This window comes from Castanea sativa, chromosome 9, assembly GCF_040712315.1.
Source record: "Castanea sativa cultivar Marrone di Chiusa Pesio chromosome 9, ASM4071231v1".
Lineage (NCBI taxonomy): Eukaryota > Viridiplantae > Streptophyta > Magnoliopsida > Fagales > Fagaceae > Castanea > Castanea sativa.
The window spans coordinates 17,523,254-17,543,330 of record NC_134021.1 but is presented as its reverse complement, the minus strand read 5'-3'; the positions used below and the strand labels follow the sequence as shown (position 1 = coordinate 17,543,330).

Genomic DNA, 20,077 nt, shown 5'->3' with positions numbered 1-20,077 from the left:
TCATCAATATACTTGTCCACCTATGTTGGTTTTGAGTACAAGTACTTTTGTAAAAGGTCATTCGAGCTTTTCATGAAAGTACTCGACATGAGTGACTACTTCCTAATTAATTCAATTACATATAATTTAGAGACAACATGAAAAAAAAAAGAAAAAAGAAAATAAATCCTATTAATTAAAATGTAAGAGAAAGAAGAAGTGATTTATTACCTAACAATACTGGTGGGTTCTAAGTTCTCACATGAAAAAAGAAAAAAGAAAAAAGAAATCATAATTAATTCTATTACGAAAAAAGAAAAAGAAAAGAAAGAAAGAAAGAAAAAAGACAAGCACAATATACACCAACAAAAACACACAAGCGCTGCACACACATTCACTCACTCTCACTCACAACACGCACACAAAGAGAGAGAGATTTGTATTTATATTTATTTATTTTTATATTTCTGGGGGTTTTGTTTGGTTTGGTTTGGCTTTCTTTCATTTCATTTCGTTTCGTTTCGTTTCGTCTATGTGTTGTGGCCGCCACAGTGTTTATATGCGCCTCCATCTTCATCTTCATCTTCATCGTCTTCTTCTTCTTCTTCTTCTTCGATACCTAGGGTTTGCTCTAGGGTTTTCACAGTCTCTCCTTTGCGTTTTCCGAGCTGGATTCTCTATCTTTCCTCAGACGAATCTCCATGCGCCGCTGGTTCAGCGGCTTCGTTGATTAGTCTCCCTTGCTTTCTATCTCTCTTATCGATTTCGTTCGATCTTTGCGATTCAATTTGAACCGGAAAAACCTAGGGTTTTTTGTGTGCAATTTTTGTCTGTATTTGGTTTCGTTTCTGGTGGAGTATGGTTTTCCAATTAGGGCAATTGATTGGGTTAGGGCGTTGAGGGAGGGGAGGGGGAGAGGTTTTTGAATGGCATTGGGGGATTTGATGGCGTCTAGGTATTCGCAATCTTCGGTGGTGACTGCGGTGGTTTCGAACCATTTCGATGACTGTGGCTCGAGTCACGAGGATGGTGATTTAGCTTCTTCTTCGCAGAGAAGGGATTCGGAGACTGCTAGTAGTAGTACTCATGGCAATGCCTCGGGTTCTACTGCGACTAGTATGGCTTATTTGCCTCAGAATATGGTGTTGTGTGAGCTTAGACACGAGGCCTTCGAGGCTTGCGTGCCTACTGGCCCGTCTGATAACGGATTGGTCTCGAAATGGCGGCCTAAGGACCGAGTAAGCCTGTCTTTTGCTATCTATTTGCAGCTCCTTTGTTATTGCTTTTGATGCTGAATTGAAATTGAAATTGATTGTTTAGTTATATATATATATATATATACATATTTTTTTTTGGTAGGAAAAGATATCTTTATTGGTTTTCAATCACAAGTATAAGATCTAAATGCAAATCTTTATCTGGGGTGTCCAATTTCGATAGATTGAGGTTGTATCAGGTCCTTATCATGGGTAATTTGTCACCATGCGATTTAAACCATTTTAGGGTGTTATAATGTGTTGCATTACAATGGCTAATAATATTAGTAAGAATTATGCACTTTTTTTTTATAAGTGAAAAGTATTGTGGTATTCCATATAGTGCATTCAGATTAGCTTTTTGCTGAAAGCTTGTTTTTCATATTTGCTGAAAGTTGGCAAAAGTATAGTTGTACTGTACCTAGAAAACAAATGAGGTTTTTAAAAGCTGTAAATAAGCAAATAAGCTAAAAAGCTTAAAGAGAAAAGCTAATCCAAGCTCAAAATAGTGACACTATCAAATGTGGTCTATAGGCGATACACAATGTATTACATGGGTGACAAGGACTTTGAGAATGTGAGGAGATTAGGATTTCAGGTCTTCTTAAGTCAGTCTTGCAATGGAACCAAAAACTTCCATGTTTACAATTTAGTTAAAGTGATTTCCAGCTTCATAAATCAGTTCATGGACTAAATAGACAACAACATTGAAATTAGTTAAAGTGGTTTCCAAATATGCTTTGCTAGAAAAGAGTTGTCCTATGTGTTGCACCAGTGATAAAAATGATTTGGAGTTACCAATAATTATATTTTGCAATTGTGTAAAAGATTTTGGCTAAACAGAGCTTAGTCATATCGACAGCCTAAACTTCCACTGCCTAGGGTGCTGTCAGCTATGCTTAACTTCTTAAGATAGGCCCTAGCTATGATGATGCTGTCTTCCTGATTGAAGTTTCGGTGTTATTGTTAGATGGGAATCTGTAAAATCCTGGGTGACTTCTCAAATACCACAAAAATAGTAAAATGTAAAGTATGTCATTGTCACTTAATTGCATTTACCCTGTACCCAGTGTTGACAAACACACAGAGAATGAACAATAGAATGTATTTGATTTCTCAGTAGTTAGAGTGTCGGAATTAATTTCATCACTTCATTATTGGGCCATTTGTTTATTTGCCTTTAGGGCACAAAAACCCCCCCCCCCCCCCCCCCCATTTTGGGTTTAAAAAAATAATATTAGAATTTAATCAAGAAAATAAATTGTAGTATATAATTATTCTTTTGTGTAGAAGATTTTGTGAAAATATCTATTATTTCAATGCCTTGGTTTTAATTTCTCAATGGAGTTTTCCCTCCCTTGCTCCTTTTTATAATTATTATTTTCATTTATTTTTATTTTTATGTAGTCTGGTAAATGGATCTTTGGAACAATTTTTTCTTATATACATGCATGTTTGCTTTGGATTGACTCCCAATTTTTTGTGCAGATGAAGACGGGATGTGTCGCTCTAGTTTTATGTTTAAACATTAGTGTTGATCCACCTGATGTAATTAAGATTTCTCCTTGTGCCAGAATGGAGTGCTGGATAGGTGCATTTTAAGTTGCTGATTCCTTTCTATTCCTTTTGTTTTATTGTATGTGTACTGGTTAATATATTGTCATCTTAAGTTTGTTCTACTTCGGTTGGTCTCTTAAGGCAGCTTTTTGGTCTGAGCTAACATATGCTGGACTTCCAAATACTTGCCGCTATTTCTAATAATTTGTGATAAAATTTTTGTTAGTGAGTCCTTGTATTCTTTGCCAAATGTTTTTCTTTCATTGTAATTTATTTATTATTTGGTGCGGTGTGCTGAGGAGGTTGTAAATTGTTTTTCCAACATATTGGAAACAGCTACTGTAAATTCTATTAGAACTTTAGAATCTTTATCTATTTTTAACGAACCTATTGTTTGTTTTCTTAAAGTAAATAATTGTAATGTTTAAAAGGAGTCATTGTCAATGTATTTGTCAGATGAACTAATTGTAAAATGTATTTAAAAGAAATTCATTGTCCTTGTTCAGTTGTAGTATTTTTCAACTCTAATTCATGCTTTTTTAATTTTTAAATCTTGATTTTTTCTTGGAAATTTTTTGATGACTCCTATGCTGTGCTAATCTAATATCGTTTAAAATATTTATATAAATTTTCCTGTTTTTAAAACTTGTGTCCTAGCTGTTACTTTTTTTCATTGCCAAGAAAGTGAAGAAAAAGGCAACACATTGCAAATTTTAGTCAGACACAAGTTTCATATCATAAATATGATGTAGAATAGTTGGGACTTTAAAAATCGTAGGCAGGAGCCTTTCTTTATCAATTTATATCTTCTATCCATGTTTGCAGATCCTTTTTCAATGGCTCCTCAAAAAGCACTTGAAACAATTGGAAAAACCTTGAGTAGTCAGTATGAAAGGTGGCAACCAAGGGTAAGAATATTTTGTCATGTATCAGTGACATATTAATGTATCAAATTTAATTTTAACTTGTTGAAACTTTAACAGGCTCGCTATAAGTGTCAACTTGATCCTACAGTGGAGGAAGTGAAGAAACTTTGTAATACTTGTCGCAGACAGGCCAAGTCTGAGAGAGTTCTGTTTCATTATAATGGACATGGTGTGCCAAAACCAACTGCTAATGGTGAAATTTGGCTCTTTAATAGGGTCTGTAACAGTGTTGAAACCCCTCTTTTTTTTTAATTATAAATTGGGTGCTGTTTTGTTGTGATTAGTTGACCCCATTATTTTGGGATTACAGCTTGATTGTTGTTGTGCTGTTTTATTGTGTGATTATTCAAGAGATTGCCATGTCTTTCTTACCAATAGTTTAATTGCAGAGTTATACGCAATATATACCCTTGCAAATCAGTGACCTTGATTCCTGGTTGAAGACACCATCAATATATGTTTTTGACTGTTCTGCTGCTGGGATGATTGTCAATGCATTCAATGAGGTAGCAACAGTGTATTGTGTATAAATTTATATGGTAATTTGGTACTCATGATGTCGGAACAGGTGTTATTATTTATAATTTTGACTCCTAATAAATGTTGGATTCTTCCTTGATAGCTTAATGATTGGGGTGCTTCTGGATCCTCAAGGGATTGCATTCTACTTGCGGCTTGTGAAGCACATGAAACTCTTCCTCAGAGTTCTGAATTTCCTGCTGATGTGTTTACTTCTTGCCTCACAACTCCAATAAAGATGGCATTAAGATGGTGACATTTATCTCCTTTTTGGTTGTTCAGTTTGACCAATTGTTGAAACTTTTATTTGATTCCAGAAAATATGACCTTTTTTTAAATGGATGCTACCTCTCATCTTTGTGTTTCATTCAAGATAATACTGCATTGTCGCAATACAGAATTTGAAATATTATTTGCCGTCTTTGTTCATGTATTTTAGTTGTGCTCATTCCCCGGTGAAATATTATTTGCCGTCCTTGGCAATGAGCTCTAGCTCTTATCTCATCTCCACCTTTGTATAAGCAAGGTAGAGGATGGGGTCATGGGTTCAAGATCCACTGGGTGTCTGTGTAATTACTGATAAAAAGACTACATTATGAAAGACCTTGGATACATTGAGCCATAGATACAATATCATGCGTGACTGACAAAACTTGTGCTGTGCCCTTGTTATAACTAAGTCTCTCTTGAGGCTTTGGTGAGGAATTTTTTTTATCATTTTATTTGCTTTTGGAAGGCTGTAAGTTTTGGTTGTTTGTTTGAAATTTCGATAGTTGGGGGATGGGGGATTTGAACCTTAGACGTCTTTGTTGGGAACATCAGGAAGAGCCAGTTAAGCTACAACCTACAAGGCTCTTGGCTTTTGTAAGGCTGTAATTTGACTTTGATTTTTTGTAACTTCTTTTGTGTGTGAGTGTGTGTGGTTTTGCTTATCTGTTTTATTTATTTATTTATGATTTTTTTTTAATTTTTTTTTTATAATAGTTGTCAAGTGCACCTTTATGTATACTGAGTATACCTGTTGATGTGTATTAGTTGAACTTAATGATGTTTTCGGGTGTTAATCTTTTCATGCTTTGCATGCAAGGCACCAACTATATGTTTCCTACTCTCTTCAGTCTGCACATAGAACATGACTTATTGGTCAATTCTCGTAAGATGTACTCCTGTCCTGAATTTATAGTCCCTTTTGAGAAGGAAAAATATCAAAGGAGAGTATGCGTTAAATCCGTTCTCACTTTTTTACTTTCCCCATTTTGTTGTAGATTCTAGTTCTCATTTGAAAAATGATTTATTTCTAAATGTAGTTATTACTTTCATGGAGGTATTATGCAAAAAATGAGCATCAGTTTTTTTTTTTTGACTTTTTAGTGTAAAAAATATTTGTGCGACATGCGAAACAAAGCATGGAACACATGATTGGAAAATTGTTTTTGATGGTGCAGTAAATTAGGACAGAAATAGAGTTGGAGCAGCCCCCTATAGTATTGTTCTAAGAATTTTTCCACTTACACACTGAAAAGTAAATTTAATATCCATATGTTTTGTATTGGTATAAATGGTTTAGGGTGAAATACTAATTACACCCTCTTAAGTTTGAGGTTGCTTCTAACTTGGTGCCTTAACTATAAAACATGCAATTTACACCCTCTAGTATTACAACAATAGCAATGTGCCCTTTCTATCTACAGCAGTTAGAATCTTGCCGTTAACACTAAAAAATGGCATCATTTAGATAAAAAATAGATTAGAGGGTGTAAAGGGCGTTTTAATCATCTTAAGATAGTGGGCTTAGTATGGACTTGGGCCTTATCTATATCACACATGCGCCCAGCTCCTTCGGGTCCTGTGCACCTGATGTCCATATCAATTTTTCTGTGGGCTTTTACCTGTCAGGGTGCAGCCTAGTGATTGGAGGCTTGAGATGAGCTTTAGACCTAGACATCCTGGGTTCAATTCCCTTTAGGAGTCCTCCTGGATAACCTGATACACTGTTTTGGTGGGTGGGGTCCTGGATCCGTGGTTTACTCTCCAAGGTGGGTCCAAAGGGTCCTGCTCAACTTGGTGAGGTTCCACGTCTAAATAAGGGCATTTTAGTCAATGGTTAATGTATGAAACCAAGTAGCTATAGAGTAATAACAGTGGGTTGTGTGTCCTAAAACAAATCAGAAACTTAAATTATGAGCTTACAATTTTTTCTGATATAAAAATTAGCAGAAGATATCTATTGTGTTGTTGAGCAGTACATTTAGGTCAATATAGCGAAGAATTATATAGAGGGAGTGCACCAAATAGGTTCTATGTCTCTACCGTATTTGTAAGATTTGTTTCTTCCTCTTTACTTTGGTATTCAGTAGGTCTATGATATTAGCTTATATTAACTATGCCAATCATATTCTATGAGAGGATTTTTATTTTTATTTTTTTATTTTTTTTATACCAGGTGTGCCCTTATAACAGTCCTATTTATTTTCTCCAATTACCTAAATTGTTGGATATGGTTATGATCCTTGTAGTCAATCAAGCACTGCCTTACAGAAATTTCTGTTGTTTTCATCTACTTTTGCTGCATTTTGGGTCTAGGCTTGCTTTGCCCTTCCAACATATGAAGCTTGGTGCTGATTTTATGCCATCCTATTCTCTTGTGACATCCTTTGCATTTGAATATTTTATTTTGAAATTCAAGCTAATAAAATTTATACAGGAGTTATCTATTATCAAATCCCAAGTGGTAGCACAACCAGGTAGGACCATGCCGCATGAAGTAGAGGTAGTTTGAACCTCCTCTTCCTCCTCCCCTTGGGACAAAAACTTAAGTATCAAAAAATAATTATCTATTCTCATCAAACATGAAGAATTGTGACTTCAATCTACTTTTTTGTTGGGATGAATGACGAATATATTCACCCTCTTTTTCATTCATTATTCAGTTTGGAGTCTCCCATTATTCACCAAAGGATGTTTTCCATTTCTCAGAGTTTTTACCGTACATCTGTTAGTAACAGAAAAAGATACAACTATAAACTTGAGAACTTTCAATGTAGCTTTATTAGGGAAGTGGTTATGGAGATTTGGGCAAGACAGGGATGCTCTATGGCGTCAAGTGATAGAGGTGAAGTATGGTTGTGATTGGGGTGGTTGGTGTTCTAGCTCTTTCTGTGGTCCTTATGGAGTCAGTTTGTGGAAATATATTAGAAGGGGGTGGCCCTCTTTATCTTGGTTTATTTTGTATGAAATCAGAGATGGATCAAAAGTGCAGTTTTGGCTTGATTGTTGGTGTGGTTCTTTATCTCTTGCAAACCGCTTTCCTGAATTATATAGGATTTGTCGTATCAAAGGGGCAAGTGTGGCGGATCTAATGAGGTTCACTAATGGAGTCCTCCATTGGGAGATTCATTTTTGTAGGGATGTGCATAATCGGGAATTGGAAGCTTTCAGGAGCTTTATAAACACCATTTATAGCACTCCTATAAGGGGGATTGGGGAGGATAAGAGATGTTGGCTGCCTGGTAAGAGTAAGGGGTTCACAGTCAGTGCGTACTATCATCTTCTAGTTGGCCATAATGAGCAGTTTTTCCCTTGGAAAAGCATTTGGAAGCAGAAGATTCCCTCTAGGGTGGCTTTCTTTGTATGGATCGCTGCCTTGGGGAAATGTCTAACAGTTGACAATTTAAGGAAAAGAAAGGTTTGCAATTTGGATTGGTGTTATATGCGCAAGCGTAATAGTGAAACTGTTGACCATCTATTCCTTCATTGCCCGGTTGCTTTGAAGTTGTGGGATATGGTTTTTGGTTTATTTGGAGTTGTTGGGTTATGCCAATGTCTGTTGTTGGGCTATTTGCTTGCTGGTGAGGTCGATTTGGTCGCCATCGTAATGGAGATATTTGGATGGTTGTTCCTCATTGTTTGATGTGGTGTATTTGGAAGGAGAGAAATAATAGGTGTTTTGAAGACATTGAGCATTCCATGCTTGATCTCAAGCTTCTATTTTTCAGAACCTTATTGGATTGGTTCTCCACGTGGAGAAACCATCCTTTTTCTTCCTTTTTGGATTTGCTTGATGTTTGTAATGTTCGTTTTTGATTTGTTTCCCCCTTGTATACTCCTTGTGTACTTGGGTGTCTCTCTTTTTTATTTCAATAAAGCTTTAATACTTATCAAAAAAAAAAAAAAAAAAAAAAAAAACTTCTAGGAAGTAACTCTATCCTTGTATTGTTGCTGCCTATAAACAGATACACCCATAGTTTCCCAGAGTTGCTGGGTTCGTTCTTGTTAGATGATGTGAACATTTGAACTATAAGTTTGAGTTCACATATTGCACTTTTACGTCTTGTGGAGTTAGCCATGTTGGTTAGGATTAGGGGTGTCAATGTTCGGCCCAACCCGCAAACACAACACAGGTTTTTTCGGGTTAGGGTTGGGCCTTAATGGGTTTAGGTCATAAACGGGTCGACCCGAAAGCGACACGATAAGAAACGTGTCATAAGCAGGTCAATCCGTGTAACCCGCAATAGACACGTTTGACACGCCAGTTTATTTTTGTCAACCCAAAATGACCCACTTAACACTACCCCGTTTAACTCGTATAATAAATAAATATTCATTTTATTTTAGATTTGTCAAATACCTTTTATATCCAACATATATTTTAAATTTAAAAAGAAAAGTGAGTAATTACAAAAATTTACAATGAATATAATTAGAAATTGAAACTTTACAAACCCCCTAAATCTCTAAACCCTACAAACCATAAATCTCTAAACCTTCTTATAAATATCTTCTTTTTTTATTTCAGCCGTACTACTCTTCTCATGCCTAATTCTCAAACTCAAAGTGTCAACTCTCAAACTGGTTATTGCTCTCTCTCTCTCTTTGAAGTGTATGCACTTCTTTTGGAGTGTAAAGAACTTATTTCTAGATGAATGCTATATTTTTGTTGAACTATATTATTTTGAATGTGGGTGAAGACTTAAAGTGTATGCACTATTTTTGGGATGTAAAAAAATTATTTCTAGATAGATGTTATATTTAATGTTATGCAGGATGAAATAGGTTGTGTTACATTTGTGTTAACCCAACATGACTCATTTATTAAGCATGTCAAATGGGTTGGGTCGGGTCAACCCGCCTTATTAACAGGTCGGGTTAGGGTTGAAAGATCTTGACACGATTATTAAATGGGTCGGGTTAGGGTTGAGCTATTTAGTCAAATACCCCTGCCTCGACATGACACGAACCCGACACGCTAACCCGAATTGACACCCCTAGTTAGGATTTAGTTTCTGGATTGGTTTGTGTGAATCAATTAATAACCTACATTTTGGTGTTTGTTCCGTTGTTTAGTTGCTTTTTAATTTGATTGGTTGTGAAGCTGTCTTTGCATCATTTGTAAACCCTTAGTAAGTAATATATTCATGTTTCTGACCTTCATTGTTGCATGTGCTTGGTATCTTTTTTGAATTTATATATTAGTGCTTCTAGTTTTCCCTGTATTCTTTGAGCTGTTGCTGATTTTTTTGTGGAACATTTGAACTTTAGTACTGTGTGGTCCTTTTATGATCTGCAACTTTGCTTATTAGATTGTTATGTTGTCTACTTTCTTTTTGTTAATAATCCATGTGTTAATTGGACTTATGTATATTCTAACTTTTATATGTTTTGTCTCCCAGGTTCTGCAGACGTTCCTTGCTGCGAGAGTCTGTTGATTATTCAATTATAGATAGAATTCCAGGCCGCCCGAATGACCGAAAAACACTTTTGGGTGAATTGAACTGGATTTTTACAGCTGTGACTGACACAATTGCCTGGAATGTTCTTCCTCATGGTAGTTTTTCATTTTCCTGATTTAGTGCACTGATGCATGGTTTTTAGCTGTTTATTTATGGTTGATTTTGATGGTATATGTAGCCAATACTTAGTTTTGTGCTGCAGATCTTTTTCAGAGACTGTTCCGACAAGATTTGCTAGTTGCCAGCTTATTTCGAAATTTTTTACTTGCTGAGCGAATCATGCGTTCTGCTAATTGTTCCCCCATTTCTTACCCAATGTTGCCGCCAACCCATCAGCATCATATGTGGTACACAGATCCTTTCAAATTTAATTTGGTTGTGTGTTTATCCAATTCGATTTTCACTTTTGATTTTGCACATTGCAGGGATGCATGGGACATGGCTGCTGAGATCTGCCTTGCTCAGCTTCCAACACTGATTGATGACCCTTTTGCTGAGTTCCAGGTGTGTTCCTTGGGTTTTTGTTATATTTATTTGAATTACTCTGGACTGACATGATTTGTTGGAATTTAGAACCCCAAGGGGTAGCACTATTTGGAACCCTGCCTCATGAAGTGGAGTTCATTTGTTTGAACCTTCCTTTCTCTCCCCCCTGTGGCAAAAAACTGCTTGTCAGAAAGATTTGTTAGAGTTTAGCTTAATTGTTAAGAGCAATATGAATATGCTGTAGTTTACTCCAATCACACTCTTTTTCTATTGGTCCTCTTTAAGTAAAACATGTTTGTTTTGTCAGCCTAGTCCATTTTTCACTGAACAATTGACGGCTTTTGAGGTGTGGCTTGACCATGGATCTGAGCATAAGAAACCGCCAGAGCAGTTGCCTATTGTTCTTCAGGTGTGGCACTTCTCTTTTGATCTGTAATTCTGGCTCTATCCTTTAATCACCTTTCCTATATTATATTTTCTTTAGTTTTTGGCAGGTTTGTTTTTTCTCTGATGGAAATTACACTTGACTATGTTTACTTGTTAGTGGCATAGCCTGTAATTACAGCATAGTGTAGTAAGAGTTGTTTGAACAAATTGGTTTACTAGCTCTAAGTCTCTAATTAACTAAGGAAAAGTAAGATAGAAGGCTTGGGTAGTGATGGCCATTGTGTCATGGTCGATGTAAATTGCATTAAGTGGCGCCGTTTGAAGTTGTGCCTGCTGGTGTGTAATGATTTTATGTTTCCAAGATTAATTTTTGTCTTTATGTTCTTTCCTTCCCTAGCTCATTTCTTGCCTTCTTCTTCCCACCCCCCCCCCCCCCCCCTTTTGCTGAATGGATTCTCTTCTTCATTGGGTCAGTGTTTGGTGTTTCCTTGCTTATAATAACAAGTCTGTCAATTATCTTTGTTCCAGGTTTTGCTTAGTCAATGCCATCGATTTCGGGCGCTGGTTCTTCTTGGAAGGTTCCTTGATATGGGACCCTGGGCTGTAGATCTGGTAGTTTGTAATAGCTTTGTTGTTGCTTCTCTGTTTCATCTTGTTGTGGTGTTTTATGTAATGAATAATTTTTTCCCAGGCTTTGTCTGTCGGAATATTTCCATATGTCCTGAAGTTGTTGCAAACAACAACACCTGAGCTACGACAAATTCTTGTATTTATATGGACGAAGATTCTAGCACTTGATAAGGTATATACCTAAATCTGCTTCAAAATGTTTCAGCAAATTTTGGTTTGTTTTATTGCATAGTCAATTTGCAGTGTTTGATTGATACATTGATAGTTGGGAGTAGGGGGATTTGAACTCTAGATGTTTCTATTTGGAAATGCCAGGAGGTGCCAATCTGCCGCTTTTTTTTTAGTAGAATTAATTTTGGTAAAATTTGTTTTCACCAATATTACTTGTGCCTGGCAATGTCTGGAATTTCATTTTTCACTAGAATTTTGTTCTTTTTTTAGCATTATATTATCAAATGTGAATATAATTTTCCCTTTTTATACACGTTTTTCACGTCCAAGTCATGCTCTCCAGCCTATATCATCATATTAAATATCAGTTACCTATGACCACCACAATCTAATAATGTTCTGATGGGTTATAATAAAAAAAATTTTAGTCAGTGACCAAACAGAGGAATTGTTTGCGGTGTGTATCGTCCACTGTGATTTGATTTCAGTTAACATGACACAGAATAACTTATGTTTTTAGTTTCATTCCAAGCCAAACAAAGTAAACATTTTGAGTAATTCTTTTGAGTTTTCAAATGTTGTTATTGTTTTATGTTGCAATAGGTTTTGATTGATGCTATGTGAATTTGTTAGATTCTTAGTAATTTGTTAAGGATCACCTTTTTTTGGAAGATTTTGAAAACAGTATCTGGTCAAAATTACATGCTAAAAGAGAAGACTACAATGACCAACTTTCATATGATGCTATGAATCTACTTAGGTACTGATAACTTTTCATTAGTTTAGTAGTCCTCGTAGTAGCTGTTCATGTGGTCTGCTAGCATGGATTGCGTTATTCATTATGAAGGGAAAAAGATGATGGTTCAGTAAGATTATTTCCTGCTATGAATTACTGTGGAATCTTCACAACTTGCCATAACTTTTCACATCATTATTGGCAGTTAAAAGAAATTTAACCATAGAATGGCAGGAATGAAATAGATTAGATTGTAGTAGTCTTGAAACTTCGGTTCTACAACCCCAATTTAGCAAGCTGAAAGTGGTGAGTTGTTCAAGTAGATCCTAACTATTTTTTATTATTTATTTTTACAATATGAGATGCTACAAATTCTGATAAATGAGTTATTCTTGTTCTAAGAATACTTTACGATGAAAATTCAGATTGATCTCTTCCTCTTTCCTCTTTACAATATGAGATGCTAAAAATTCTAATAAATTTAATTGCAGTCACTTTATCTCTTTCCCCTTTCTGGTTTTTTGCAACTAGTTTGTAATAAATCTCTTTTTGTTTGGATAAATATATTCAAATAAAAAATTGATTATGCTATTTTGTCTTGTGGGATAATAGTCATGTCAGGTTGATCTAGTAAAGGATGGGGGTCATACGTATTTCATTAGATTTCTTGATAGCATGGAAGCGTATCCTGAGCAGCGTGCAATGGCTGCATTTGTTTTGGCTGTAATTGTGGATGGGCACAGAAGGGGCCAGGAAGCCTGTATGGAATCCAGTTTGATTCATGTCTGCTTGAAGCACCTTCAGGGTTCAACTCCAAATGATGCACAAACTGAACCCTTATTTCTTCAGTGGCTTTGCCTCTGTATGGGAAAGCTGTGGGAGGATTTCCCAGAGGCCCAAATAATGGGTTTGCAGGCAAATGCCCCTGCTATATATGCTTCTCTTCTGTCTGAGCCCCAACCAGAGGTTTTACATCCTACTCTACGAACTGTGTGTGTGTGTGTGTGTTTTAACTGATGTGTGGTTTTTCATTTTGCATTACAGCTCCTTTTATTTATTTTCAGGTTAGGGCTTCTGCTGTGTTTGCACTTGGTACCTTGCTTGATATGGGGGGTGACTCGTGTAGAGATGGTGTTGGTGGAGATGAAGATTGTGATGATGATGAAAAGATTAGGGCTGAGATTAGTATTGTTCAAAGCCTCTTAAGTGTTGTTTCAGATGGAAGCCCGCTTGTCAGGGCTGAGGTTGCTGTGGGTACGTGAGCAGTCATCAAATTTTCCATATTCATCTGGTTGGATTGTTTTCTGCATCTGAAAATTTTTAATTAAGTAAATATTTTTGTTCTTATTTGATGAAAATTGTAGACATTGGACACTTTCAAAATAATTTGAAGGCACCACTTTTCACACGTTGAAGTTGGACAAGTTATATTTGGTGGAAAATTGAGAAAATGATGTCATTTCTCTCATTGTGTTTTAGTTGTTTCAAACCGTTATATGGTGATATTCAAATTAGTTGAAGATTTGTTGAATTCTGAAGGTCTTCAATTGATAATGCTTGGCCACGTGTCTGACCAGCAATTTATTAGAACTTTCTATGCCCTCTCTCCTTTCACACACACACACACACACACACACACACACCTATATTATGTTATGCTTGTATGTCTCTCCTAACTCAGTTACACCCGTTACCGTTATATATTTTAGTTTGGATATTCTTAGTTGTTTGTGTAAGCTCAGTCTGATTCTTTCCTTGTTTCTTGTCAGCTCTGGCACGCTTCGCCTTTGGCCACAATAAGCATCTCAAGTCAATTGCTTCTGCATATTGGAAACCTCAGTCTAATTCTCTGCTGAATTCCTTACCTTCTTTGGCTCATATAAAAAGTGCAGGCAGTAATTATAGTAACTCAAACCAGTACATGCCACATGGAAGTATCATTTCATCCCAAATTGGTTCTCTGGTGAGAGTTGGCAATGACAATCCATCGCTTGTTCGAGATGGAAGAGTCTCCACCAGCAGCCCTCTTGCTAATGCTGGAATTATGCATGGTTCTCCTTTGTCTGATGATTCATCTCAACATTCTGATTCTGGAGTATTGAATGACGGTGTCAGCAACGGGGTTGTTAACCATTCAAGGTCAAAGCCACTGGACAACGCGATGTATTCACAATGTGTTTTAGCTATGTGTACATTAGCCAAGGATCCATCTCCACGCATAGCTAGTCTTGGCCGGAGGGTACTGTCCATTATCGGGATTGAACAAGTGGTGACAAAACCTTTGAAGCCAACTAGTGGCAATGTTCGGCCTGCTGATCCCACAACAGCACCTTCCACTCCTAGTTTTGCTGGACTAGCTCGTTCATCTTCATGGTTTGACATGAATGGAGGTAATATTTTGTTGGTGAAGAATATGGGATAACTTTTTTGTTTGGAATTTCCATACGTATGCACTCTTTTATGTGAATCATGATATACTTGTGCTGTTGTGAGCAGGTCATATGCCTTTGACCACCTTCCGAACTCCTCCTGTCAGCCCTCCTCGACCTAGTTACTTAACTGGAATGCGAAGAGTTTGTTCCTTAGAGTTCAGGCCTCATCTGATAAATTCTCCTGATTCAGGATTAGCTGACCCTCTTTTAGGTTCTGGGGGCCCCTCTGGGGCTTCAGAACGCAGTTTGCTTCCACAATCAACAATCTACAATTGGAGTTGTGGCCACTTCTCCAAGCCGCTTCTTACTGCATCAGACGATAGTGACGAAATACTAGCTCGAAGAGAAGAGAGGGAAAAGCTTACGTTGGACCACATAGGAAAATGCCAGCGTTCATGTGGGTGTTTTTTGTTTATTTATCTTCTTTTCCTTTTGTTATGTACTTCTGATAAGCTTAGAAGAAGTTCATTATAGTTTTTGATTATGGAGCCAATGTGATTTTTGTTTCTTGGTCAGCTGTTAGCAAGTTTAGTAGTCCAATTGCTAGCTTGGATACGAAGTTTGAGACTGGTACCAAGTCAATACTGCTGCAACCTTTCTCTCCTATTGTTATTGCTGCAGATGACAATGAACGGATCAGGTATGCGGCTTTGTATTTATTATAGTTTCTATTCGAGCAATTCGGTGAACATGCTTAGTATGTCATGATTACAATAAATTGCACGTTGGGTTGATGTTGAATTTATAGAGGTTCATATTTGAGTATGAATTGATATAAATGGGAACCTGGCATTCGCTCTCTTCTTTGGCTTTGGTAATGGCTTTTATATTGCTACTTTATGTATCCAGTTATATTATAGCTTTTGATATTCCAAAAACTTGAATATGGGAAAAAGGGAAAAAAAAAACTTGAAAAACTCGAAAAATGAGGAAAATTATGGAAATTGGTTATTTTGTATCTTTGATAAATCCCATTCGATATGGCTGATGGCTATCATAATCTTTGATTATTTGGTTTAATCAATTAAACTTGAAATTGTTTTTTTCTTTTTTTTGGGGGTGCCCTATATGTTGTTATATTGTAGCTTATATTCAATATGATTATTTGGTTTCCAATTATTTTTGATGCTGTTGCTTTATTGAATGAAGTCTTGTGACTCCTTTGTTTATTGCCTTGGCTTATCCACATCTTTATAATTATTAACCATTTGTGTTTGTTTATTTGCAGAATATGGAACTATGAGGAAACCACAACTACCCTGCTCAACAGTTTTGATAATCATGATTTTCCTGAAAAAGGAATTGCTAAGCTCTGCCTTGTAAATGAGCTCGATGACAGCTTGCTTCTTGCTGCTTCATGTAATGATCTTTACAGCTGCTTTAATTAGTTTAATGTTGGTTACAGAAGCTTATGTGTTGGAATGTCTGAAATTTTGGGTCAATCGAACTACTTATTTGCATGTAGGTGATGGAAATATTCGAATTTGGAAAGATTATAATGTGAGGAATAAACAAAAGCTTGTAACTGCATTCTCTTCAATTCAAGGTCATAAACCTGGTGTGCGAAGTTTGAATGCTGTTGTGGATTGGCAACAGCTGTCTGGATATCTGGTACTTGATTTGTTTTTAGTTTTTTATTTTTTATTTTTATGTAAATCCAGTACTTTAGGACCCACTCTTTGTATTTTGAGCTTATATTTTAAGGCTAATTGTTTTTAAATATTCCAATGTTGTTCATTAGTATGCTTCTGGTGAGATATCCTCCATTATGCTTTGGGATCTGGAAAAAGAGCAGCTTGTTAATTCCATTCCTTCATCATCGGATTGCAGCATCTCAGCTTTGGTGAGTTTTATGTGTTCCTCGTACTCATTTAGTTATACTATGCTGTTGCTGGGTCAAAAAAATTTGTTGCCTTATTTTATAAAGTCAACTTGCTGCAAACATGTCTGTTTATATGTAACATGCCTTAGATTCCCTCAAGAAATATTGGATTTCAGAATGAATTTAGTGAATCACACACTTCTCTTTTTTTTACATCAAGATCTGTTGTAATTTTTTTTTTGTTCTGTTAGTATATCTGCAGCCAATGTGAAGATTCACACTTTGATGGCTTTTTTTTTATATGCATGTCATGTCTAGGCGGCTTCTCATGTTCACCGCGATCAATTTGCAGCTGGTTTTGTGGATGGTTCTGTAAGACTCTATGATGTTCGGACGCCCGATATGTAAGCTTTCATGTGGAATATTCTTATGGCATGATAAAAATGTTTAGTTGTTTATGATCTGTGACTTTGTGCAATAGTGCAGTCTTTCCATAGTTATAATGTAAAATTCATATGCAACATGGTAATTTTCCTAGCATTTTAAAATAGAACTCTTTAGTAGTGTTTTCTTTCCTGCAATTTCAGACGATGTTGCAAATTATGTGGAGAAGAGGTGGCACACATACAGAAAAATTAGCATATTCACATCCAAACTATCAATTTTTGCTCAGTTTAATCTGCTATTAAAATCATCCCTTTGACTTGTCAATTATGTGTTATTTTGACATTGCTGTGGTCTTGAGTTTAAGATTATTTCAACATTTTGTTAGACATGATGTAGGACAATAAAGGTCCTGGTAAATGCACAGTAGCTATTTGGACATTACTAGGGCCTTGAGTTTCAGATTATTTCAACTTTTTGTTAGACAGGTGTAGGACAATAAAGGACCTGATAAATGCACCATAGCCATTTTGGACCATCTTGTATCCCAACTCTATTGTTCTAGAACATTGTTGCGATTTACACTTCAAAATTAGATGGACCAAGATGTTTAGTTCATTAGTTTTGTTCTAGATATTGTTATAAGCCAATTTATTGTTGTCTTGATGTCTTCATTTTTACCTATATATATATATATACACACACCCATACATACTTGGTCGTCCTGGGCATGAGCATAAACTACTTAGCTTGTTAGAGTGAATGCCCATTATCCGGCAACTAGTTCTAGCAGGTGGGGTTAGTTGGCCATAGGTTTTACCATCTAAATGACTCTTCTTTAGAAAGGTTCTCTATGTTTATATATATATATATATATTTGTTGAGACTTTCTTTTTCTATCTGCATATCTGATGGCTGTGTATGTATCTTAGTACCTGTAATTCAAAATGTTACCATCTGATGCAGAGTTTTGAACTGTGGGCTATTGAATTAGAGTTAAGCCTTATATGCATGCACATTTCCTTTTTTTGGCCCATCTGAAAGATCATGATGCTGTATGGAGATTGAAAGATACAATATATGAATTGTTGGTCTAAGAGTCGATTATAGTTGAATGTCTCTAACTTTCCTTCTGGATGTTATATTTGACAATTAGTTGTCACTGTAACTTTGCTTCAGTCCCTTGCATGTGTTTGATTTTGCCTTCATTGCCTTAACATGTCTTGTTGTAATTCTTAGGCTTGTCTGTGCAACACGGCCACATACACAGAAAGTTGTGGGGATTGGATTTCAACCTGGACTAGATCCAGCAAAGGTATGCATAACTCCTTTTCTGTGACGTGCCCATTTAGAGAACACATCGAGCTTCAACAGTTCTTGAGGTTTTTGAGTGCATTGAATATAGAAATCCTTGTTCCTTTTGGCAATTGTAATTTGATATTTATTTATGGGAAGGTGAAGTGTACCTACTTTTCATATTTTCTTTCAGATTATCAGTGCATCTCAGGCAGGCGACATTCAGTTTCTTGATACCAGAAGTCACAGGGATGCCTACCTCACAATTGATGCTCACAGGGGCTCCCTCACAGCTTTAGCAGTTCATAGACATGCCCCAGTTATTGCCAGTGGTTCAGCCAAACAGCTTATCAAAGTCTTTAGTCTGGAGGGAGAACAACTAGGCACCATTCGATACTACCCTTCGTTCATGGCTCAGAAGATTGGTTCTGTAAGCTGCCTCACCTTCCATCCCTACCAAATATTGCTTGCTGCTGGTACTGCAGATGCATATGTCTCTATCTATGCTGATGAGAACGGTCAGGCAAGATGAATGCACACTATTTCCTGATTTCTTTTGGATATAGCGTTCTGATCAGAGACACATATAAGAACACGAGACTTCTATTGGAGTCACTGATGCATTTGGATCATGACATGCAACACATTCTACTGCCCTAATTCATCTTTGGTGTCGATGTATCTCGAAATACTGGTAGGGCGCTTTCGACTGATGGTGTACGCTAGACATTCATTAGCCCCCGGTGTAGAGGGTCACAACTGTTGGGAAGAAAATGCTGCATATTTATTGGGGGCTTTGGCAAATAATTTGTTAAATAGGTAAATGCGTGTAAATATTTTTCTTTTCCTTACATATATATAATATATATTTCCTCTTTTTGGTGTGTTTGTTTCTGCTGTCCTCTTTAATTTGTAAATGCAGCACACTCTTTTCTTTATCATAATTCAAGTGTTGCAGCTAGATAATGCTGTGGGTAGTTGACTCCTGAAAATGCGGGGGCTTCAACTCACCCATTTGTCCTTAAATTTGTATGATGATCACTTGGTTCTTTTATTAACGATCATTTAACTTGTAATTAATTTATTGAGTTATTTGAGCTTGTGTCCATTTCATCCCTTCAATTTTTGCGTGTATATTAAGGGAGTCAATATCGAACCGGAAAGAGTCAATATTGAATTGAAAGATGTTTCAATTTGGTCAAAGGAATGAAACATTTTGATATCGGTGAATTGTTTTGGATTACCACTAAAAATAAAGAATTAAAGAAATATTAATTAAATATAAAAATTGCAGTCCACACATTGTATAACCCCAATATATATATATAAAGAGCACGAAATTTAGCGGCCCAAGCCCACCGAAGATAGTGTCATTGGAATTTTTAAACTTGGCTCAAATCAATTGATATTTGTAGAAAGAGTGGGATGAATAAGTTTGGGTTTTGTCCGAGGACATAGATAGGGATAAAAAGACTAGAGGCCTAAGGTTTAAATATATGAATGGATCTTTACAAACTTGCTCGAGGATAATGTTCTTGATTGTTACAAATACTGTTTATTCTCTCTCAGCTACTATTCTATCTGTGATCTCCCTTTCTTAATTCTCATTGGATCCATTTATCTGAGTCTTTTTCTTATATATACTTCATAGCATTTTGCATTCTAGCCCTTCATCTTTATTTTTCCCAAATCTCCTTAAGACATTTGTCCCATTAGACTTCTGATGAAGGTGGTGGAAGGAGCTGCTGAGCTGTGAATCTATTTTCT

At 36.3% G+C, this 20,077-nt stretch overlaps 1 protein-coding gene across 1 annotated transcript; it reads left to right on the top strand.

The window, feature by feature from the left end:
- Nucleotides 1-449: 449 nt before the first annotated feature.
- Nucleotides 450-19,432, top strand: LOC142609789 (regulatory-associated protein of TOR 1). The gene is made up of 23 exons (XM_075781510.1): nucleotides 450-1,217; nucleotides 2,724-2,826; nucleotides 3,618-3,700; nucleotides 3,776-3,934; nucleotides 4,108-4,224; nucleotides 4,341-4,489; nucleotides 9,907-10,061; nucleotides 10,169-10,313; nucleotides 10,392-10,470; nucleotides 10,760-10,861; nucleotides 11,368-11,451; nucleotides 11,531-11,641; nucleotides 12,989-13,342; nucleotides 13,441-13,630; nucleotides 14,146-14,766; nucleotides 14,873-15,205; nucleotides 15,325-15,448; nucleotides 16,037-16,167; nucleotides 16,274-16,419; nucleotides 16,550-16,651; nucleotides 16,949-17,034; nucleotides 18,254-18,329; nucleotides 18,504-19,432. Exons 1-23 carry the CDS (start codon nucleotides 906-908, stop codon nucleotides 18,840-18,842), a joined length of 4,101 nt encoding a protein of 1,366 aa, XP_075637625.1. The 5' UTR covers nucleotides 450-905; the 3' UTR covers nucleotides 18,843-19,432.
- Nucleotides 19,433-20,077: the final 645 nt, after the last annotated feature.